The sequence below is a fragment of the Telmatherina bonti genome (genome assembly GCF_933228915.1).
Source record: "Telmatherina bonti genome assembly, chromosome: 13".
NCBI lineage: Eukaryota > Metazoa > Chordata > Actinopteri > Atheriniformes > Telmatherinidae > Telmatherina > Telmatherina bonti.
In genome coordinates, this window is record NC_136611.1 from 22190657 (window position 1) to 22215741 (window position 25085).

The window sequence follows — 25085 nt, forward strand, 5'->3', positions numbered from 1 at the left end:
CCCAAGGGAAAATCCTGTTTAAGGTGTAGAAGCATTAGTCATTTTTAGCTTTGGAAATGTCAGGATATCCTGCTTCTAAAATGTGTGTAACAATGAGACTCCTTTCTGCCTGTCAAAATATTTTGCCTTTTGTCCTGAGGAATCAGTTCAGTTCAGTCAGCTCTGTCTCTCAAGAAGGTTGTTCCTGGTAAACTGGGAAAGGCAATGTCTCCACCTATAGGTCCACATGCAGCACTACAACCACTTTTCCTGCCTGTTTCAATGAGGATCAGTACCTGAGTAAAGCACAGGGACGTCGCTGAAATCACATTTTCACATCTGGAAAAGTTCATATAAAGCTAATTTTGTTGCATTTGCTTGGTTGATTAACGCTGTAAAAGTCAAGAATAAAGGTAGGAGGAAACTTTTTTGAACAGTTAAACTTTGTAGATGCTATTTATTTGTAAGTTTTGAGTAAATACAAAAGAGGGAAAAAAAACATATATGCCATGAAACCAGCAAACAACATACAAAACAACCAAGAATAGAAAAACAGATGATTGTTGATGTCTTTTATACATTCTTATATACAGTGTATTGTGTGTATTATGACACTGCTGGTGATTAAACTGGAAGATTTCTTTTTCATATCTTTGTTTGTGTGTCGACAAGATTTATTCATTAATTAAGAACTGAGAAATATTAAACATAAGACGAAGAACAAAACCATGGTAAAAAAAAAACAAAACAAAACAAAAAAAACCCCCAATAAAATAAGATGCAGCCCATCCAAAATACAGGGTTATACAGGTGTCAAGTACATAATTTTCCTGTGTTTTCATCAGTTGCTCTGCTCCTGTTCTGGTTTGTGTAATTAAACCATGCTGTGAGACTGTCAGTAATGAATACAGTGCTATGAATTAATGCAGGAAATACAAAAGGATGAGTATAGAATGGCATCTGGTGCATGGCTACAAATGGTGAGCAGAGGAATCCTTGTTATATATGTAGATCAAAAGAAGACTATACACTTAAAAATGTTTGTGTTACTTAGATGAAGAGCTAGTTTGTGATCATTTGTTGTTGTGATCCTATCTCTCCCACCAACATTTCCACAGTATGTCAAAAGAAAATTAGTTATTTTGGTCCAAGAAAAGGTCTCTGCTATTTCATATATGAAAATGAGGTTGGGTAATTTCTGCATACTTGTGTTTTCCTCCAAAACATCAGAACAGGGAGTCAAACTTTTCTTTATGCTTTCTACAAAACAGGGAGTCACATGTTTCTTTATTCTTCCTACAGCAGAGAAAGTATGAAGTTTCAGTGGGAGGATTAAGGTGAAAACATGCAGAAACAAGAAGATGAGAAGGTGTCCCTGAGTGTGTGTGTATGTGTGTCTGAGTGTGTGTGCATAGTGTGTCTCTGCCTGCTTATATAGTCTCTACATAATTGGCAGGGAATAAGCCTTGACGGCCATCTTTGCTCCACCCCCTCCACCAGGCTTTGTCCACTGTCTCCACATCCCTGATGATGTCACCTGGTTCAAAGGAGATCTCAGAGTCGTCCTCTGTGGGAAACACAAGAAAACATGGTGAACACCAGATAATCACAGAGTAATTATTGCAAATGGAGGTACTTCATGTGCACACGTGTGGTAATTATCCTCCAAATGGCAGCTTACCTGCCTGGTAGTCATACAGGGCTCGGACGCACATATGTTGCTCAGGTAAATCCTGAAGAGACAGAATAAACAAAAAAGGCTATAACCAAATTATAATAATATAATATAATAATCAGACTTGCTTAACATAGTATTATAGAAAAATTGCACCACTTTTAAGAACACTTTCTAATATGTACCATGTTTTTTCCTTATTGTCAAAATGTGGCATGAAAAGGACGCAACCATGACCAGTCAATTCATCTTATCAACAAGTACCTACTTGTGTGGCCAAAACTTGCAATGCACGTTTATCAGTAGCAGTGCAAAATTACATGTGTGTACTTGGTATTCACAAGTGTTCCTATACTACACAACCTGACACTAATGTGAAAAAACCAAGCCGGCAAGACAGTTTGCAATCATTAACATCTGGCACCTCTTGTCCATTTTCTGAGATGTCTTGGTCCTTATCTTCCATGATGTCATCCTCCTCTGCAGCAGTGTGAAGACTGTAGCACACATTCAGCTCAGATGTGCTGCAGTCTGTATCGGATGGACTCAACGATCTCACTGAGAAAAACCAAAACGGAGATTTAAAGCACATCAACCAGCGCAGGAAAAAAAGAGATAAAAGTTGCATAATGATGTCATCACAGGCTAGACCAATTTGTGACCATACCAGTGCCATTCTGTTCCTCTATGATGTCCCCATTTGAGATGCCATTGGTTGACAGGAATACAGTGTCATGTTTGATGTCTTGACAAACTGGCTCAACATCTGAAACAACAATTTGATGATATTTAATAAAATATAAACATTTATACATCATTTAAAAACATTTAAAAAGTATTTGTGACTGTGTGAGACACAAGTCTGAGTGACATTAGTCACGAACGCAGTAGCTACCTGTGATTTCTGACTCCTCCCCCTCCTTTTCCTCCTCCTCATCCTCCTCCACCTCCTCCTCTGGAAATAGAGCAGGGTCAGCAAGAGTCTGGGTGTCCTCTGATGGGTTTTTCTCCTCGGCTTCTTCCTTTTCTTCCTCTCGCATCATCTCTACTGGTTCCTCTAAAGGTGTACGCTCAATTTCCTCTTGTAATTTCTCCACCTTCTCCTCCTCATCCTCATACTCCTGATCTGCCTTATCCATCTCCTTATTCTTTTTATCCGCATTTTTCTCCATTTCTAGCTCCTTTATCTCGCTCTGCGATGGTTTGGTGGTAAGGGCACATAGCTCTGGCTGCATTTCAGGCCCACTTTCCTCATGTGTCCTCACATTTTCTTCATCATGTTCCCCTGTATCCTCTTCTTCGTCCTCCTCCACCAGTACAGCCTGTACTTTGTAACCAGTGACTGAGACAAGCTCAGAATTCACATCATTTGCTGTGTTGAGATCTGCTGATGGAAAAATTGTCATTACTAAAAAAAAACAAAACATCAAAAAATGTATTTAATAAGCTTAATTTTTATAAGCAGCTATAAAAAAATATGCATGTCAGACAATGACATGGCTGCGAATATGTGGTTAATTTAGGATTATTTAATTATGAACAAAAACGGACATGTTTCGTTCCAGCATGCTGCATGTGATCTGACCCATCTAATACAAAATTGTTTTAAAAGAGGCAAAACACAGCCTACCTGTGTATAGTGGTGGACTCTCAGAAGGAAAGGCTGATGGGATCTGTGTAGGTACACTGGAGTCAAAGTTCAAAGTGGGGTCCTCTGTCTGCTTTGGGACATTTTGTGGTGAGGTTGATACGGCCACAGATTGCTGCTGAGAAGAGCTGTTTTTTATTAAACTGGGTGACAAAGAAGCCAAGAGACTTGGAGAAGCTGGCGGTGCAGATGGTTCTGTTGGTGATGGAGGTTTTGGCTGAGCAGCGGCCTGATCGTGGTCATTAGTTTGCAGCAAGCTGGGCAGAGGTGAGACTGGAGGGGCAGGGTGAAGAGGTGATGAGGGTGGTGTCACAGGGGCTCTGGGCTTTTCTGGGGATATGACAGAAGAAAAATCAGGACTCTTTGGGGGTGACATGGCACGGTAAATGGGGGAGGGCGGGGCCCGCGAAAAAGGGGAGACCAAAGGAGAACTCCGAGGAGAAGAAGCTGCACTTTCTTCCGCTTTAGAGAAGATGAAGGCTGTATCTGTCAAGCTCCGCTGGTATCTTCTGAATGGTTTGCCTGCAGAGAAAGAAAGTATTTGCTCTCAGTTCTAAGAAAAACACACATTCAACACGCAAAAAATCTGAATTGCTATATGCGGAGCTTCAAATGTTATAAAGTGACTTCATTTTCTGTTAAAGATCATACCAGTGCGGGAGGATCCCGGGCTAGTGGGACTTAGTGATGATGAAGATGAGAGCTGTCTGAAGAACTCTCTGGGGTTCATGGGCCGTTGGGATACTAATGCTGCTGCCTCCTACAAGTCAACAAATGAGTCATAAAAGAAATACTGCAATGATTATTTTTTTATTCTTTATTTTAAACTAACAAAATTAATTAAGCAATTGAAAAAAAAACAAAAAAAAAAAAACTATTTGTGTATTTAGGTTTGTTGCAAACTCCGAAAAATTAAGTAGTTAGAATAACTCACTGCTGCTTTCTCTATAGACTCACTCCGTCGAAGACGAGACCTCATATTCTCCTCATGCTCCCTTTGCTCCTGCTCCTGCTCCAGTCAGGATAGAAACACATCGGTTGTAACATTTGATCCCATTAGCACATCCTCTCTTCACATAAAACAGGACTATTTGATGTCTATTGCTATTTAAGGGAAGTCAAACATGTCTTTCCAGCATGAAGGATAACACTGAAGGATAACATCTGAAAACTCAAATGTCCATGTCCAGAGGCTTCTCATACTTAGTTATTTTAATTAATTTAAATTGTCTAACATGTTTAGCAACAGCTTACATGTTAAACATTAAAATTTAGAAAGAAATTCAGACACACCCATCTAAATTTCTCCTTTTTACGCAGCTCCTCTTCTTGTTCTACCTGCTTTCTTCTGTAGGAAGGAGGAGATCAAACAGAAAAAATAAAATACATTTTTGCCATGCAAAATTGATGGTTCCAAAACATATCACATTTACAGTTCAATGCAACCACAAACAGAACAAGACACAATTCAGACCTCTGCTCCTCAATCATTTGTAGCTTCTCATTCATTTTTCTGTCTCTTTCCTCTGCGTCTCTTCGCTCCTTCAGAATTCTTTCTTTTTCAAGGCGCCTTCTCTCCTCTGCTGCTCTTCTTCTCTCTTCTTCTTTCCTCTCTTCTTCTTCACGCTGACATACATAAAGAATAACAATATAAAAAATAACATTAATTTAAATTGGAAGTCAAAATGCTGTTACCTGTTTTGATCCTTCTTAATTAAGTGTGTGTTTATCTTTCATGTTAGTGTTCATGTTGCATTATGGCAATATATGTTTTCTCAAATTTCTAATATATTCTAGACATACAAACCTACAGCGGACACACTGATATACTTATTTATATACATATATACGCCCAGCTAAAGTACAATTAGCCAGTTTTATATTATTTCAACATACCTCTGCACGTGCCCAGAAAGAGTCTCTGTTTATTAGTCTCATCTCCATAGCAGCATTAGTTTTTCTGTAGTTTGTACCCTAAAAGAAAAAAACAACCAGAGGGACCATATGTAAACTAAAGTCTCTGCCACCATCTAGTGGACAAATGAGGCACTGCAGTGGACTCACCACAATTTCCTCCTTGTCTGCAGACCTGGAACTTCTTCTCACCCACTGTGTGGGAGTGTGAGTCTGGGTCTTGCTGAGCTCAGCTCTTATCCTCTCCTCTGTCACATCCTCCACTTTTTCTGCACTAATGAAAGCATGTGCTTCCTGGAACATGGAGGATGGAATGAAAGAGATGGCAAGCAGTGTTAGACAGATGTTAATTTAATCCAACCTAACATGCTGTCCTATAGCCTCCCATGCACACACAAACACACGCACACAAAATGTACAAAAATACACACACAGAGAAACTCATACAAATGGTCCCTGTGGAGAATTTCTCTTTCTCTGCCTGGGAATTATGAGAACTTTGAGCCAAACAGTTGTGCAACTGCCTCAGTTGTAAGGATTATGAGTGAACAAAAAGAGAGAGAGAGAAGAGGCCTTAATGTGGGAACAGGAATGTATTTGTTTTGATAGTTATGGATAGAAAAAAATGAGAGAAGGGAAATGAGAAGTAGGGGCCAGAGAGAGGGAGAATAAGGGGGTGATTGCACATGTTTCCAGAAAAGCTGAGGAGATAGACTATTTTAAATCCTTAAATCTGGTCATTTTATTTTGAGACAAACTGTCAAACCATACCTAATGTTAAAGGATGAAGACTGCTCTCCACTTTGTAAAAAGCATGCATATACAGCTACAACTACCTTCTTAACTTTGCTGTCAAAGGCGGAATCAGTGTTCTGCAGTTTTCCAGAAATAACAAGATGCTTCCAGGCCTGCATCTGTAAAAACTTAAAAACCATTTACAAGAGTTTTACTGCTGGGATATCTGGGTGTTTTACATAGACTGATTTAATGTCTGTGAATGTCTTCAGGTATTTGTATGTGGCCAGGTTCTTAGAATAATTTCCCTGCAAGAGCAAATCCAGGTTTGCAGATGAAGGCCAAGGTCTGTTTGCCGCCAACAGGAAAACGCAGCTTTATCTGAGTGACAGCACTGACACTGACACTGAATGGAGCATTCAGTGTGCCTTATAATACATGTCAGTGTGGTGTACAATCCATATCAATCTGGCTGTCACTGCAAAATACACACAGAGTTGGCCAGGGACCAGACAAGCAGTCCTCGGTGCCATTGGGAAAAATCCTGGACACAAAACACTACCCTGTGCACAAATCTCTCAGCAGCTTGCTGCTGAGTTCAGTCCTGAGAAGTAAAAGAAAGAAACTTTTTTTTTACCTTTTTTTTCCACCTCCATCACTTACATGATCTTCTAATTTATATACAGTCATTTATTAACTACAGGATATTCAAGAATTGTCAGGGTTACGCTATGATATCAGTCAGGGTGAATGCTGCTATAGTACTGTGTAGTTTACATGCAGATCACTGCACAAGACTGATAAACACACAAAATAAAAAACAGAAAAGATTGCACCCAGAAAAAGTCTATATGTTCTTTTCCCAACAAATATACCAATAATGACCATAACATGGGCCTTCTATCTCAGTCCTCAGCTCTTTCTTAATGAGGTCAAAATATTGCTTCAACCTTAAACCGCTCTACTTAAACAAATGTCCTGTACGTGGTGTGTATATTTTTATGGGAGAATCTGAAAATGGGATGACGTGGGATGATGGATGTGAAATAATTTTTTAAGGGTTTGTGGCCGAATTGAAGTCATTGATGACCTGTGGCAATGAAAAGTAGCTCTTGGTATGAGAATATAACCTGTCTAGAAGGAAAAAGAGCCCAAGGTGATGTGACAGGATTTTAGGTGTAATTGGGCTCAACTCCACACAAACTGTCTTTCTGCTCTGGAGCCAAACTGCCTCACAGTCTATGTCCTACCCAGGGGGATGTTCAGAGTAAGAAGCAGTATAAGTGGATGTGGGAAAACTCAAGTTTCCCCAGTTAAAGTTGTCCCAGATGCCAGATTGGCTACTTATGATAAATGTCACTGTTGGAATTCCAGGACTTGAAATAGATTAATGTTATTGATCCTGTTTAAAAATGTAATGAAAGCTCTTAAAAATAAGACAAAAGTAATAAGCAAAATAGCTGGAACTAACATGATTCTTCTGAAGTGTGTGAGATCAGATGGTTGATGAACAAGAACTGTAGGATTTAAAGCCTTTACCTGAACATGTTCCTTCACATTTCATGTACAACACAAATCTCCTGCTTCACTTTAATAAACCCTTGGCTTTGCTCCCAGCCATCATGAAGCTCTGTGAAAGAAAATTTTACTAACTCATTGACAATTTTTTACCAATTTCTCGCCATTTTATATTTCATGTACATAAATCCAAAACCTCCCTGACCCAACTAATTTCAGAAGGTAAGATAACAATGGATAACAATGTTTATTTTTCTCAATGCTACTCTGGAGTTCAGCTTAAAACACACCTAAATAAGCCACTGCGGGCTTGCCTTAACAAAACCCCCTCACTGCCGACTGAGACACGCAGCACAGGGAGACAGAAAAAAATAGAAGCAAATGATGAAGACAAGAAAAGACAGAAGGAAGACAAATATAATGAAAATACTGACAAAAATTAAAGACAGTGTCTGTCATCAGTTTAAAGACACTCTCAATTTACATGCCAGACATTATTATTAGATAATCTATGTATGAGGTTAATCTTCATTTTTTTGTTTTCGCCACAGATGCAAAATTAACCAGAATGTACTATAATCCGATCGTTCTAAGACGAAAAATGTTTATGTCGATCTAAATGTTAACATTTCAAAGACACTGTACAGAATATTCAGCAGGTGATAGTTTTCCAATGTTTTGATTTCAAGTGCCACTTTAGAGTTTTCATGCATTTTTTGCAGCATATATTTGGGTTTCTTAACCTTAAGTTGGACAGGGGAAACAAGGTCCAGTGCTACCAGTTATTCTTTTTTTTATATATAAGTTAATTAAATAGTCCATGCTATACTTTTCCATTAATAAATAAAATTATAACAAAGTTACATAGCCACACGGGTTGGAGTTTTATTTAATGAATTTTTTCAGTGTAAGCAGGTGTCTCTTGGATGTTTTCCTTGTAGCTCTAAATGTATAGACCAGCTGAACACTGCAGCTGTTTATGTTTTCAAGGAACTGCTGCCTATAATCTGTGTTCATTTTGATTGCCTGTGTAAAATAAATAAAAGCAATGTTTCTAAAATTTGCACTATTGTTTGCACAAGAACACTTGTGATATGCAGGGGTTTTCAATGGATGGTATTTAAGACATAAGGTGTAATTCTTGAAAAATCTCTCAACATTTCTTTACCATTATTACCCAAAAATTGTTCAGGTTCAGAAAATATACTGTATTGTGTCCACTGAAAATCTATTAAAACACAGTGACCCAGATGTATCCCATTAACAGCAAAGATCTGGGGAATAACTTCTTTTCTTGCTGTTTGGTCATCCGGCCCACAGGTTTTTTTTCAAATAGGTCTCAAAGACTATAGAGCCAGATCTGTTAAAGATTGCAAACTTGTCTTTAATTTTGGCTGTCTTCCCAGAGCCCCTGAAAACAGCCGTAATCAAACGTCTGCTAAAAAAGATGCAATCTAGACAGGATATAAGTGAGGCCGATCTCAATTATGCTGTTTTTCAGGAAAATCACAGAAAAGGCTATTTTTCATACTATATGACTTTTAATTATGAAATAACTACTGTTATATCTTCAAGTCAGGTTTTAGACTAAACCACGCCACTAATACTGCTCTGGCAAAAGTTATTAATGACATATTACATATAGATGATGAATAAATGTCAGTTTTACAGGATCACAGAGCTGCTTTTGACAAGAATTACACGTGGTGTTACTCAAGGCTCCATCCTGGAGCTTTTCTGTTTAACATCTACATGCTCCCACTGGCATAAAGAAGAACAAGTTATGATAAATATTATATTTATTACAATGTCATGAGGAGACCAAGGCCCTGTACAGACTCTTGGTAAATGCATTGAGGAGATGACTGACCGGATGTGCTTAAACTTTCTTCAACAAAACTCTCAAAAACAAAACTTGGGTGACTGTCTTTGAAGCCGAAGAGAAACTATTATAGGTCACCGCATACATTTATACAACTAAAAACTACCAACCAGGCCAAAAATCTGGGTGTAGTGATGGACTCTGACTTCAATTTTTAAAAACACACTGAGGGAATAACAAAGTCAGCTTACTATCACTTTAAGAATATATCAAGGGTACAGATCTGATGTCACAGAAGGACCTGGAAAAACTTGTCCATGTTTTCATTTTTAGTCACAATGATTATAGTCACAGTCTCATTCAGAACTCTGCTGGTCGAGTCCTCACTATGCCCAAGAAAGAGGACCACATCAGTCCAGCTCTAAAGTCTTTACACTGTCTCATGTTCATCAGCGGATAGACTTTAAGTTCTGTTGCTGGTAAGCTTGGAATGGTTTAAGACAAAAATACTTCAGTGACTTTTTAAGCCTCAATGAACCTACCAGACTCCTTGAATAAACTGGATCCACATTTTTATTAGTTCCCAGAGTCAGAACCAGACATGTAGAAGCTGCAGTCAGCTTCTATACTCCACGTGTCTGGAACAAACTCCAAACGGAGTCCATATGCAAAGCTATACTCATTGCGAAAGCTTTGAATCAGCTTAAACTAATAAATATGTTTTAACCACAGAGCAATGGAGCATTAAACATTCTTACAGCTTAAGTTCCGATAATGACTGCAATAAAAACAATGTGGTCCTAATTTTAAACCAATCGATCTTCACGGAAAAGCAAATTTTTTTTTCTTTAGAGCACTGTTTATTGGTGCTGTTGTGACACGGGTCCAGCTGTTACATATGTGGGTGTTTGCTGAAGTTAAAGGTCACATTTCTCCCATAGTTCAAGAATGGAGAAGCACGTTTCTCCAAACTCTTCCAGGTCCAGCATGTAATCATTTTTCTTCACTATTGAAATCCCACATGAAAATTTACAAAGGCACACAACTGCTCACACACATAGCCTCATGAAGGGGTTAGAAGATATTCAGACACTGGCTTGTGTAGTCCAAGATATTTGCTGTTTAAGAAAATAGTAGAAAAACAACAAACATTCCACAGATGCCTCTGAGGTTGATGGGGTGATGCCTTTATATGGAAGCTAGTAAAGCTACAGGACAGTTGAAGTGATCTTACTTGAACTGAAACACTAAATATACAAAGTTTTAGAAGCACACAGGTTTCTTCAACAAAGAAAGAAAGAAAGAGAGAAGAGGCACCACCAGAATTTTACATGTCACATGAGATTGCATTACAAAAAAAGTGAGTCTTTTGCCCCAGACCTATGAGTGTCCTCTCCCCAGTGGCAGACAGACAAAACATGTGGGAACAGTGAAGCAATAGAGCAGGAAGGGGCTGAAAACAGGAAACTTACAAAACAATGTAAAGTAAACTACTGAGTACAAATATAGTTTAGAGTACAAAGTGTAAAGTAAGAGAAGCAATTATGACTGATTTTCTTTCCTTAATGTTTAAGGAATTTGGGAAAAGAATTACTACAATATTAATCTTTAATATGTTTCCATTATACGTGTGACATACCACAAGGCAAAAGAATCATGACTTGATTTACATCTCTCAAATGTGTTGCAGAGCAGACACAAAATGAGAAAGCCCACTCAATCAAACGCACATTACCAAATTGAAGTTTTTTTTTTTCCAATCCAAAGATTGGTAATAAGTTATTCACCACATCTTTGTGCACGTTTTACCTTGAAGAAGTTTTTTATTGCCGGGATGTGGTTGGCACATTCTGTCTTTCTGTAGTCATCAACATTTTGACCGACCTGCAAACAAATACAGGATGTATACACTTAGATTCACACCATAACTCTCCCAACAGACTAAAAAAAGACAAGCAAAACCCAGCTGTGGATTCACAATGTTGTCAGGATGAGATTTAATGCTAACTTTTAGTGTGACTAAAAAGACGAGTATAAAAAAATCTTTTTCTCCCAAACACTGCAGATTCCAAAACAATGAGAAGAATCTGCTCCAAAGTCTTGTAGCTGGTGGTAAATCTGTCTTATTGAATAGCTGACTAAACAAGAGTCAAACTACAGTTTGTCATTAAACATGCGATAACAAGGACTAATGTGCTGTTGAAACATACATCAAGTTAGTTTGTTCGTAACAACTTTAGACAGGTTTGTTGCAAACCAATTATGTGTGGACAGCTTTTATAATGAAACTCGAAATACCTCATACAAACTGAGGCATGTTGGTGGACATAGTGTGCTTTTTGGCTTCAATAAGTGATACCTTAAAGTAACATTATATACAATTTCTATCTAAACTGGAATGGATTATATGAATTAGTCAAGAAGCTTCAGGCTGTTGCACAGATTTACCTGCCTGTGATAACATATCAATTTACACTGCTGAACAAAAGTCTGTAAGTGGTTGTGTATATTGTACAACATTGTACAACATGTAGTTGCAACCTGTGCACGTATGTTTCTTTTATTTAAATGCTGTGTGCTTTATGATAGGCGATGCGAAGCCCCATGAGCCCAGTGTGCCACTCACCCAGCTGATCATTGCAATCCGAGGGGAACCTGCCTCAGCACTTGTTACTTTGCAAAGTCCATACTGAGGTTTTGAGATGTGAAACTTCCCTGCCAGTTCTACAACACCACCTGCTGTTGGGGAAATGACAAAAATAAGTTTTATTATCTAGTGAACTTAGATAGTAAAAAAAAAAAAAAAAAGCCTTATCTGAGGCACACATGAGCAGCCCATTTCACCTCCTGAGTCAGCCAGTTTGAGCTTGTTGGAGACCCCTTCATATGTAAATAATGCCCTGGGAACAGACACACAGAGATTAGCAACAGAAATGTCAGTAAAATAGCATACACATCTATAATAATATTTTGAGTTCACTGAATAATTTTTCTGAAAAAAACGACTTGAATGTTAAAGTTTAACATTCAGAATTATGCATGCATCCAGTCATCCATATGTTCATATAGTTAACCTTTCAATGTTCACAGGAGATGCATAAGAATATGCACAAGCATCCAAAGATGCTAAAACATAACACCTTTCCATAGTGCAAAGTTTGGTACATTTCACATAAAGCTGGATTTTCTTTCCTGTCTGTCTCCCTTCCTGCTCTTTTTTTTAGTGCTTTATACTGTAGTTCTAAACAGGAAAATGTGCTGCAACACAATAACCTACTTTCATATTGTGCGACTCATGCATAGATGGCTACTAAATGTGAAACAAATGCTGTGCTATGAAGTTTTTTGGAGAATTTTGCAGGTGAAAACCTGTCCTACCACACCCTTCATAAGTCGACTGTCACTGTGGAAACTCAACAACTGATGTGCTTTCATTACATGCAAATATTGCTCAGTTAAAAATTATGACTTAAAGAAAGAGACACAAAACTATTGACCAGGGACACAATTATTTTTACTTCATTGGATCAATATTCAAATGTCTGCACTATTGTTTTGTTTCTGTCATCCACTTGTGCTTGATCCAAACAGTAAACAGTAGAAATGTGCACGTGTGACTTGAAAAGTTGCCTGGAGAGATATGAAGAGTAAAAACTTTATACAAGTTTTGCACATATATCCGTTCTTGGGTGCAAGTATGTGCATGTGTCTGAGTGTGAACGTGGTTAGGTGTAAATCTCTCTCTGTAGCTCTGTGTCAATAACATCTGGAGCTGGGTAGAAGCCATGAACAGCTATTACAATGGGCCAAAGGTGAAGGGTCTGTGTGTGCATGCGTGTCTTGTGTGTGTGTGTGTGTTTTGGGGGGGGTGTCCAAGTATCAGTTTCAAATGTTTCTGTCCACTATGGTTAATACAGAAGAGAGCAGTTTAACTTAAATCCTGACAAAAGGCAAGCTAACTCGAGAAGAATCTCTGAATCACTGTTATTTTTTTCTATATAAAACAAGCCTGTCTTTGTTCTCTCTCTCCAAAAAACAAAGCTCGCCCAACGTTAGTCAGTTTGTGAGGGTGCTGAGGACACAATAACCATATTGTGTACACTATCCAGCAGGCTGCATGCTGATCCAGTATGTGTGGAAGCAGGCTAACAGTGTTTTGTTTTGGAGGATTTTTTTTTTTATTGTGCTGAAGATGCTGACAAGTTTAAACAGTGTTTCTATTGTGTCACCAGGCAAAAATAAGTGCTTTCAAAACAGGTTTAATTGCTTTGCAACGCAGGTAGTGGGAACATTCTCCCCACATTTGCTGTATTATGTGAACTCGGCAACAATTACCTCATCCTTTATGTATTCTGACAGTAGACTAGTCACAATAACAATACTGATACAGTATCACATTCTCAAGTGACTGAAGAAATCTTCATATCTCTAGTTAAAGTAAAAGTACTTATATAAAACTGTCAACATAAATGATAAGTGAAAGGTTGCTTTTGTGAAAGGACTAAAAGCAGTAAAGATAAGAACTACACAGGCACTTGTTACACAAAAAGTTAAATGTTACAAATGTTACACAAAATTGGGACCAGATTTCAATCAACTGACTATAGGGATAAAATATTCTTCTTATTTTCTTGCAAAAAATTTGTGGAGTGTCAGCTGAATCTAGCTGAGTAACAAACATATTTCTGGCTGAGATATAGTGATGAAAAGGAAGGTAAGAGAAAAAAAACATCAAATAAAATAGGAGTACTTCATATTTCTGTTTAATATATTAGAATAAATCTAATATATCCAAAATCCAAAGTTGAGACTTTACACTACATTGACTGACAATTGGTCCTCCAACATTCCTAAAGGTTGCCACTCACAAGCAAAGGTCACTGCGCCTCTCAGTCCTAAATGCATGTGCAAATTCTCCACCCACAGTGAACAGGCTTGCACATGAGCGTATGCTGTGCTGTGACCTGTGGGACACTGTTCTGTCAGATGGAATTTGCAAAACCCCCATTTTTAAATACTTTTTTTTCTTTTAATGACTTAATTATTGCTCATATCAAAAGGTCAAAGGTTTCACAGACATTATTATTTCTGATAACCAAAGACAAAAGAATATCTGTCAATAAATGGATACATACTTGTTTACTAACTGTGGCAACCCAATATTTTCCAGTTGGCAATGAATACAGTCTATCTATCTGATCTTTGTTTTTAGTTGTTTTTTTTTTTAGTTTTTTTTTTAATATATTTAATTTTCATGACTGTCATGACAGACAAAAAGTACTTTAACTTATACTTGGGTAATATTTTAGTGGTGTACTTGATCATATATTTTTCCATTATAGCGCGCAGAAAGAAAGAAAGGAAGAAAGAAAGACTTTATTTGGAGTTTTGTGTACATGGATCAGCCTTTAATCCAATCTCTCACACATCCTAATCTTAGCTTAAATGGTCATTATGTTGATGCAAAGAAATAACTTTGCTGATTGTTGGCACTTTACAATAAATTTTGGCAACAACTAAGTAGATTAAAAAGAGAATTAATGGATCCCACTCAGAAACTGAGGCGCTTACAAGCCAAGAAATCTTTACGGTCCCTGAACACTTGTTCACTCCTAATTTTTCCATTAAGTGGTCCTCTGTGAGCACAACTGCATCAATCTTGCAGCACACAGATGCAGAGTTTCATGTTTATGGCAATCAGTGTGATTGCTTCAGTCCTAAATAATAATTGTGACAATCATTGGAAATCACCCACTTAGGAATATAAACTGAAAAGAATAACTTGAAGTGTAAACGCAGTTAACTTCTTATCATAAACAAAAAGGCTGAAGGCTATCATCAGTTTGATTTATAACCGATAAACACATTAAACACTTATTGTTACTACTGCGTGTCTGAGGTTGCTTGACCATCTGCTATTTTATAATAAAAATAAGCCTGAACATGCGTCAGGGCATGTTTAAAAAAAACTGTTAGCACTTAAATATTTAATGCTATCCAATGATCCCTTTTCTACCACTTTTCAGGGCAAGTTTGCAAGGGCAATCACTCCACTAGGGAAGCCCATGGTTTTTTCTGGCCACTTTTTACAACTAGTCCAGTGGGATCCGAAAGGGGTCCCAGGCCAACAGAGAGAGAAAGTCACTCCAGCTTGCCCTGGACCTTTCCAGGGGCCTCTGAAGAGCAACACACCATCAACGAGTTGTGAGGAATCCTAAACAGATGACTGGGCCCTCTTTTCTAACTCCTCTTAATGAAGAGGAGCTCTGTTCTGAACCACTCCTGGATGACTGTGCTTCCCACCTCATCTCATCCCGAAGCATCATGGAAGTGGCTCCACTGAACTTTCTGCCTACCACCCTATTCCACCAGGAGTGTTTCAGAGCTAAACATTTACGTCACAATTAGATTCTTAATACACTTGATCATGTGACAATTGCATCATTGCACAGCAGTTGAGGTACTTGCAGGTCAGGGATCAGCGACTAGAATGACAACTCAATGACAGGCCAAAATGACATCTTCAAAGTTAAAACATGTTTTTCCTACTAAATTCTACTGTGGTTGATTGTATTTATACTTTTATTTATATATCTTAATATATTATTATATAATATGTCATTATATTTAAATGGAAACTGTGAAACATGTTATTGGAATACTGTGTTCCATACACAAGTGTTTTTTTGGTTTTTTTTACATTATTATATTTTTAACATTGATTGGACTGTAGTGTCCTTTATTGTTCAGCAGTAGATGAGAAAGTGGAATATCGGAATTTACCAGCTGAACTAAGCACTTACATGTGCATCCAGCTCCAACAAAACCAGTTACTTCCTCAATTTTCCACCTGATATCTTTGGTCCTAAACTGCAAGACTTATTTTAAGGTTTAGTAACCATGCTGCTCTGGTCTGTTGCATTATGTAATTCCTGAGTTTTACTTTACATACCGCATCACATGATAGGAGTACAAACCGATGCACTAGCCTTTTTTAAGAAACAAAAAAAGACATTATCAGATGAAAGGAAAACAAATAAAAGGACAGAGAAACAGATAAGAAAACAATCAACATCAGACTGACTTCCAAGGTCAAATTAAAATATTATCGGTTATTGAAGCCCTACAGATCTGAGATGATCAAAATTGTGTAAACTGCATATTTCTGAGGTTTCAGTTTCAAAACTGTCATAATCTAAGGTAAATCAGTGAATTATTACCATAATAAACAGTGTGGTGAAGAAAATATGAGAAAACCACTTTCTAAACAAAATCATAAGTTTCAAGTATATTGTACATTGCAAGAAGGAAGTCTTTATTTGTCAGTACATGTCACAGGGAAACAAACTAAAATTTGTCTTCTGATTTTGACCCATTATGAGTTAGGTGCTGTGGACATCTATATTCAGTCATATCAGTATATCAATAGTGATACTGACATCTATATCATCTTTGATATTGTATCATACTGGACATTTGTTAGAAGGATTGCTTTAGTAGAGATGATTAAGGGTTGATATCCATCCTGATCTGAATGAGTTTTTTTCTTTCTTTTTCTTTGTATCTCTGCATTGGCAGATATTTGTGGTGCCAGAATGATCCCATCTTGTAAAATTGTCTGAAACTTAAAGGATTTGAGGGTTAAGCTGATTGATGGTGTGCAATAAACCAAGATCAGCTTTGTTGGATGCACCATTTACCTTCTTACTGTCACCAATAGTAGTATAAACAGCTTCAGAAGCTGTCAAAGTTTCCTAACTAAATGAGAACACACCTCCTCACATAGACTGCAACAGATGGGAAAAACAGAATCTCTTGTGTCTTTACTCCAGCCAGCCCACCTCTAAATCGAGCCAGTTATGACTTAAGAGAGAAGAGCAGAGAAGAGAAGCAGGGAAAGAGGCCACCATTGAGGGTAGTGAGGGGAAAGAAATAGTTGCAGTAGTGATGTCATAATCTGATACATGTGAAAGATAAAATCTCTGTGTCATTTCAAAATCAAGGTAACTGATGCATACCATAAATAAACAAACTGGCATTCAATGGCATTTATACAGTTTTGCATTTATACAGACTTGCACCCACACAAAGACACATGCAGAAACATGGACAGGTATGGAAAGTCTGAGCCAATAAAAACTGGAAGGGCTTAGTTTGTTTTGGACTTCCCTGAACTCTTTCAATACGTTCAAACATGCTACACTCAACTATTTCAAGATCAACATAGCAGAAACAGATGGTGAGCAGTACTGCAAAAGGCTTTCTGCAACATCAACTTCCTTTGTGAGCCATGCAAGTGTCACAATACACAGGAAATACTTATGTTCCACCTTAATTTTCTAAAGAAACTTAAAACCAAATCTTGTTGTGGTATTCTAAGGAATTCATTCTTCTGTGTTATATAACAACTTAAATGCAGAAATAATTCCAAAAGAAAAAAAAATAAGCCTGAGTTAATCACTATGCTCTGTTAGTGCCACTGTCCTTTCTGTGTCTGTATATATATTACCTTGACATACGGCCATCAGTCCAAGTATAAATCAATTATTCTGACCCCCACCTCCAACATCATATAGTTATTTTCCGCCTACTTTAAATCTTTATAGCTTACTAACATATTTTCTCCTTTGACTGCGTTTTTTCTAATATATCTGTTTCTCTGAGGAAACTGTCTGAGTTCATAGGTAATTTATTGACTCCGTTGTGGCTCAAAGTAGTGATAAAAGAGATTTCTGATCATGCACACAGTTGATGTATGATAGTGTGTGGAGAAAAAAATATGAGGAAATAGAGGAGTGGTTTGGAGCTATCACCAGGATTCACTGTCCAGATTAAGTTTTCTGTCAACACACTAGTTCACTCCCTTTCACTTTCCCTTCCAGAAACATTTCCAGTGGTCAGAACAGGTCTCATAATGTTAACTTGTCAAATTTGTAACTTCTTATACCTTGTATAAAAACGCACAACTATCTAAAACTTGGAAGCTACCAAAGATTCTTTCGCTTCACTACATATTACATCATGTGTTTTTGTGTGTGTCTGTGTGTGTTTGTCCCCACTCCTTTTTCAGCTTCACAGTCCTTTACACTCAGTTCAAAGTTGACCTGGACTTCCACAGCTATATTTAGCTTGTCTGTTGGTCTACCTCTCTGTCTGTGTTGAAGCTCAAGAGACATCCCCATAGCACAACACACTCATTTCCTTTCTCCAAACATGGGCAAAATAAGTCCAGCAAGACTTGACTGCTGAAAAAGTCATTTTTCCTCCCCCCCTCCAGCAGCATGTTACTCATGCAGTGTCCAAGCAGCAACCCCAGTGGTGCACACACATTCCTCCTACAGTCTGGACTGCAGAGACATGTAGAGGTTTATGGGTAATGTTTGAGACACATGAGGAAGAATGAAAGACTCATAGGGTTCTACAGTCATAAAAAGAGGAGAATAGGGTAAAGGAAGAATATTACATTTGGTTATACAACAAAAGCCTGGTGTGTCCTAAAGTGTCTCACATGGACTTAAATTGATAATCCAGCATGTTCGATGTTTGATGTTGTAGTTGTTGAGCATTTACACGATGGATGTAAAAGATTTTAATTTTGATTGATGCATGTCATACTTGTCTTTCTTTATCTCCTGTACCTAAAACTCGATAGACTGTTGAATGTTTTGGTTCCTCATTAAGGGATGAAGCATCAATGTCAATTTATAGATGGGTACTAAATTTTGAAAAACAGAGTTGACCCAAATTTCAGAAAAAGTGTTAGAAGGAAAAGTGACACAGAGTTATAAAGAAAGGAAGACAAATCTTGCTGTGTCACTTACAAAGCAGGTCATGAGTTTGGTTTCTTTCTTTTAGGTCTTTATAATTGTAAGTTGGAGGAACCAGGCGGCCTGCAAAGTGGGCAGCATAATATTGACAAACCCATTGATGATTGGCAGAAGCAAATAAATCTGTGGCACCTAAGTCTTGTGGGATAAAAAAAAAAAAAATGATTTAGAAATATAAATTATTAGTACAGAAACATGATTTACATTGACAAGTGTTGCTAACTGCAATGTCAGGAAGATTTGCCTATAAGGCATGTGACAAAACTAAGAACAGATGGTTGAGAAAATGTTCATACAGTGATGTGAGATGAAATCTTCCTTAAACAAATAAAATAGCTTCTAGCAGTAGTGGTTTTATGAAGCAGTGTGTAATATCCTGCTGCAGTACAAGACAGAACAATACTTACCAAGGACTCCCACTGAGATCTGATAAAAGTAATGCTAAAAAGCAGGAGCACAGAAGTGGAATATAACTAAGTATATATACTCAAGTACTATACTTCAGTACAATGTTGCATACTTTTATTCGAGTTTTTCAATTTATTCAGCTTTATAGTTGTTTTCCAGGTACAACAGCTGAAGAATTCCTATCAATAAATGTAAACCTCCTCCTTTAGAGTTGTCATTTAAACTAAACAAGGGAAGAATTTTCACGATACACCACTAGTAACTAGGGCTGTGACGATATGCTTTTGTCCCAATTCGATTTGATTCCGATTTTTTGGGTGCCAATTCTATTTAAATTGTGATTCTCACAATACTTCGATGTTGCTGATTTTTGTCAAATAAAAACAAAATAAATTGAAGAAAACTTTTTTTTTGCCAGTCATTTTTCTTGATTTCAATTAAGAAAAAACAACACAGTATCCAAACCATCATTTTGATGCTTTAATGCCCAAGAAGATCAATAAAAACAATAAAAATGACAAAAATTTGAAATAGATTATTTTTAATTATCTGAAAAAAAATGATTTTTTTTGACAAAAGAAAAAACAATTTTAAAATTGTGAAGAAAAAAATCCAGATATTCAATTTTTCAATTCGATTTTCCCACCCCTACTAATAACCCTATTCCTCCAAATAGGTTTGAGACCACTGTTTTAGGTGATGATTAGGGGTGTAAAGCCCAAGCTTGATCATTTTACAATATTATAATGATTAAATGGATAGCAATTCGATGTTTGCCAATATCTCAAATTCAGTCATGATCTAATTTTGATTCGATTCATTTTAGAATCTACAGACTGATAGGAAACAACAATACAGCTAATTGAAGACATTTCCATTCATGACCAAAACACAAAAAAAACATAATAAACATTTTAATTCTAAAATCAGGTATTATAATGAATCCATTTAAAGCTGGAGTAGATAATCTTGATTAGAGATACTTTTTTGTACTCTGGTTGAAGTGGTTCCTCCTCCTGATAGTAGTCTGTACATTTTTAAATCATGAACAATAAGAAATATTGTTAGACCCCTCAGTTTACTGTAAATCTGTAAAAACTGTGACGAATCAAAACGTTCGGGCCGAATTGAAGTTGTTAATTTCTTATATTTTGTAAGCTTCTTCATGGCAGGACGGATTTCCCCAAACTCAGTTTATTTGCCTCGTCCCCTTTAACAGCCGAGAAAGAAAAAATTGTTGGTGGAAAAAGCACTCGGAGAGTGCAAACCTCCATCATGGCCTTAAAAAAAAATTCCTGGATCTAAACGGTGATCCGGATCACAACCAAAATTAAACCTGTTCTTCCTTTTCACATTTCCAACAACTCGTGAAAATTTAATCAAAAACCGGGCATAACTTTTTGAGTTATCTTGAATAAAGAGATAAACGCTGGTAAAAACATAACCTTCTTTGTGGAGGTAAGAAAAGAGCCTTGGATCATGCAAGGAGCAAAACCAGAGGGGGAGGAGCCAAGACAGGGTGCTACTTTCATATCTCGCTTGCTCCCCAACATTACCTAGCTTTTAATGAAAAAAATATTTTTTTTTATAAAACCAAACTAGTGATTTTGGAAAAATGTGTGTCAGGAGAACTTTAAAATACAGCCTTTTTTTTCCAAATTAAAATTTGGTTTAATAGATATTATATATATATTTTTAACAATGTTGGCATTTTGGATGTATGTCATTTATTAATTGAACATATGATCGATGTATCAATGTAGGTCAATATATTGCTACACTCCTATGTGGTATTAATATTTGATTTAGCGGCTTGAACCAATAACTCAGGTTTGGTTCGAGAGCCGCACTCCTGTAAGTGTTGGGAGTTCCCCTGATGCAACACACCTGACTCAAATCAATGGTAATTAGCAGACTTATGTCGAGTTTGATGTCATGCTTTGCACAAAACTGCTAATAAAGTCTGGTGTGTGCCAGGTGTTTGCAGCAGGGCAACTCCCAACACTTATATGACTGCGGATCTAGAGAACCAGAGTTGGCCACCACTGCACAAACTAAATACCCAAGTTCAAATAAATAAGCTTCAAGGCAGGTAAAAGGGACATGCAATAAAATTTAGAAATAACCTTGTGACAGTAAAGCCTTATTGGAGAGGAAACAGGTAAGCATAAGAGAGCAGAGAGAATAGTAAGATTAATAAGAAAGAAGGAAAGAAATAAAGAAATATTACAGAATCTTATTTTAATCTAAAGTTTGAGCATGAAAATGAAAATTGACTTATGACTAGTTAGTCATCTGCAGTGACTAGTTCTGTTAAAACAACAATGTAAAGAGAGAAGTTCCTCGTGTTTTAAAACAGAAAAAGGAGAAGTTTGCAGTTTGCTCAGTGCAGCAGGTAGCACATGTATGAGCTGACGGGGCTTGTCATGGCAGGCCACAAGTCCCAACTGTGACATGCATGTCTTCCCCTTCTCTATGCCCACATTTCCCATGCCAAATCAAGTCCTCTAAAGCGTCAAGAAAAATCTTTAAATATGTCAGAAACAAAGCAGACAAAGATTTGTTGAGACTGTGTATATTGTTATTGTAATATTACTCCAGTTGCAAGTTTTTAGTACACTATATCTGTTCAGATTGGACAGTTAAGTTGCCGACAGCTAGCTATATTTTTTCTAATCTCCTAGTCTGGCATGCCAGACTGGAGTACTCTATATATTCAGTACAGAGCGACTCAGTCGGGAGTCCCTCCCCTTCAGATTCGCATCGGTCTTAAACAAACCAGCCACTCTGATTGGTTGATCTGAGGAGACTCTTGCCTCTTGTTTTGTTTTACCGCAGATTCTTCAAAACATTCAAGATGGCGCACGGATATAGTGGGAGTTCATTCCTTTTTGCTGTAAATGCTGTTTTAAATGACCAAGAACACATCAAATCCTTAAAACCTCAACAACTGACAGTCATGAAGGTCTTTCTTTTGAAGAAAGATGTTTTTGCTCTGCTTCCAACTGGCTTTGGGAAGAGCTTAATTTATCAGTTGCGTTCACTCTATTGAACACTTTCAGACATTTTAGGCTGCTGCTTTACTGACGTCACGTCCGCCATTTTTCTGATTGGTTTACTTCACGCTTGTTTGTCCCGCCTTAGAAATCCGTTGATGTGAGTGAATCCCCAGACTCTACTCTGGTACAACGAGAGAGTCTGGCTTGCCAGGCTACTAATCTACTGCATGTACAATTTCCTCATTGAAAGACAAACACAGTTTATATTCCATGAGAAAATTTCGTGGTTTTAAAGTAAAACAGTGCAACTTAATAAAGTTACTTTTTGTTTTATTTGGATTAAAGCGCTACACTTCCGTACAAATCGTCCAAACTTGAGAAACCAAATTGAACCATGCTAACATGGTATCTGCTTGCATTCATGTACTTAGAAACATGAAATAACCTGATTTGTTATCATACAACCCATTTTTGTTCTTGATTTATTTGCAATGATGGTGGAGCTATACTGAAACGGATCACAAACCATGTTTATGTGATGAAAAATCAAGCTGTAAAGTAACAATTGAAAAAATAAATTCCAAACTGCTTGCATGCTTTTCTGGTGATCATTTATGAAACATCTCACACCCCCTTGTCGCCACAGCAAAGCAAATTTGAAGCATACTTAAAGTGGGCTGCCTGTTTGACCCAAAAAAAAAAAGCATTTGCTCAGATCCACCCTGTGAGTAACACTGACTGATCTGTATAATATTTGTCAGGGTGGACGAATCAGACTCCCCTGGAGACTATTACAGACCTCTGCAGCTATTTAGCAAGAAGAGAAGAGTAAATAGTAGGAGAAATAATTGAGGCAATGGAGAGCAAAATTACAAGACAGAACAGAAAATGTATCTGAGCTAAATACAGGAAGAGCATGGTTCAAAAGTAAACAATGATCGCATACAATATCAGACTGTGGGGGTGAGGCAGTGAAGGGCAGAGTGGACTGGGTGGAATGCTGAAAGGAGGAGGGAAGGGAAGAAAATCTCTGTTCTCAGCAGAACATGGAGCCAGAGAAGTTTGGGATATGACAAACTAAACAAATAAGTAATTAAATCACTGCCAAGGACCAGTGAGAGAAAACACTCCCTGTGCTAAAGTGGATGAAAAGCATGGGGGAAGGGAGGGTGGGCAAAAGACAAACAAAAAGGGAGCTACTGTGTGCTACATGTCAAATAATCATTTTCTAGGGCAGCAAACTTGCATCAAACGCTGAAAAAAACAGGCCGTTAACACAAATATCTGGGAATGAACAGTAGTGAGAAGTGCATTATCAGGTGATCAGGCATGGACAACTGCTTTTTCTTACATTTCAGCTCTAATATCATCCAGAAACAACTTTAGCGGCTATTTTGAAAGCAGAGCTACACGTTATAATTACCATATCTACCATTCATCTCTGTGTAATATAATCCCAAGTATCAGGAAAGGTATAAGGATGTCTTTGTTGTTTAAGCTCATCTTTCTGTCACTTCTGGTGCATTTCCACTTAGGAAACAGCATGACATCATTATTTATAGATGTTACATGAAACACTGGAAAGCCTGTAACTTGAGTAGTTTGGTTAAACTGAATTCAAATAAATCCACAGAGATAGTATCTTTTTTTTTAGATCTAAATCACACACGCTCATGCGGGAGAGACTTCCCACCACAGAAGAAACCCATACATTCCCTTTAACGCACATTCCCACTGCTGAATACAGTAGCATTTGTGGGAACTAATTACAGGGAAAGCATGTATGTTTGCTCTCAAATGTTAAGAGCAACTCTAACTCTACTCATTATTAATTACAGCTTTGCCACAAACAACCTAAATGTTCAGATATATTATCCATTTGTTTATCTTATACTGAGATGCTGGATTTAACAATTTAAAATGTGCAGACTAAATTTGTAAAGGTAAAAGTTACATGAATTTAAGAGTGCACTCCAGTGTACAAATATGTATGTCGAGCTGCCATTTTTTACTTTACAGTGTAAAATATTCTCAGTCCTTCCCTGATTTCATACTTGGTAAGAAAGGCCAGCAGTTCTTAACACAAAGTCTTCTGTAAAACTGGTGCTTAGATAGGTACTTGAAGTTCACTGACAGGGTGTGGATGTGAGCTTAAAGATGGGGTAGGTAATCTTGCACAGAGACATTGCTTTTTACTCTGGGTGAAGTGTTGATAATAGTCTATACATGTTGTAATCGTGAACAATAAGAAATACAGTTAGACCCCTCAGTTAACTGTCAATCTGTAAAAACTCTGACCGATCAAAGCCTTCGGACCGAAATGGAGTTGTTCATTTCTTATATTTCAAAAGATTCTTCTCCTGGCTCCCCTCTTCCCCCTCCCGCAGCGTATACCTGATAGCCACATCCTGGATTTAAAAAGCGTGTTAGGATGAAAATACTAAGTAATAAAGAAGAAACTCGGAAGGCAAACATGGATGAGAAAATGCAGAAAGGATTTGCCCGACCCGGCTCGGTTTATTTGCCTCCTCCCGCTAAACAGCTGAGAAAAAGAAAATTG

At 37.4% G+C, this 25085-nt stretch overlaps 1 protein-coding gene across 4 annotated transcripts in view; it reads right to left on the reverse strand.

The window, feature by feature from the left end:
- Nucleotides 1-488: 488 nt before the first annotated feature.
- The window catches only part of LOC306763931 (uncharacterized protein), a 31491-nt gene continuing 6894 nt past the window's right edge, over nt 489-25085 (reverse strand). The window contains exons 2-16 of one of the 4 annotated variants that reach the window (XM_079250896.1): nt 12136-12191; nt 11918-12027; nt 11101-11175; nt 5367-5510; nt 5199-5276; nt 4777-4928; nt 4596-4650; nt 4237-4314; nt 3954-4062; nt 3285-3824; nt 2550-3041; nt 2322-2420; nt 2079-2212; nt 1661-1712; nt 489-1546 (exon numbers count right to left, since the gene is read on the reverse strand). In XM_079250896.1, the coding sequence (XP_079107022.1) occupies nt 1410-1546; nt 1661-1712; nt 2079-2212; nt 2322-2420; nt 2550-3041; nt 3285-3824; nt 3954-4062; nt 4237-4314; nt 4596-4650; nt 4777-4928; nt 5199-5276; nt 5367-5510; nt 11101-11175; nt 11918-12027; nt 12136-12191 (2311 nt within the window). In that variant the 3' untranslated portion in view covers nt 489-1409. Of the gene's footprint in view, nt 1547-1660; nt 1713-2078; nt 2213-2321; nt 2421-2549; nt 3042-3284; nt 3825-3953; nt 4063-4236; nt 4315-4595; nt 4651-4776; nt 4929-5198; nt 5277-5366; nt 5511-11100; nt 11176-11917; nt 12031-12135; nt 12192-25085 lie in introns of all 4 variants that reach the window. The other 3 variants (XM_079250894.1, XM_079250895.1, XM_079250893.1) reach the window with 3 other exon arrangements.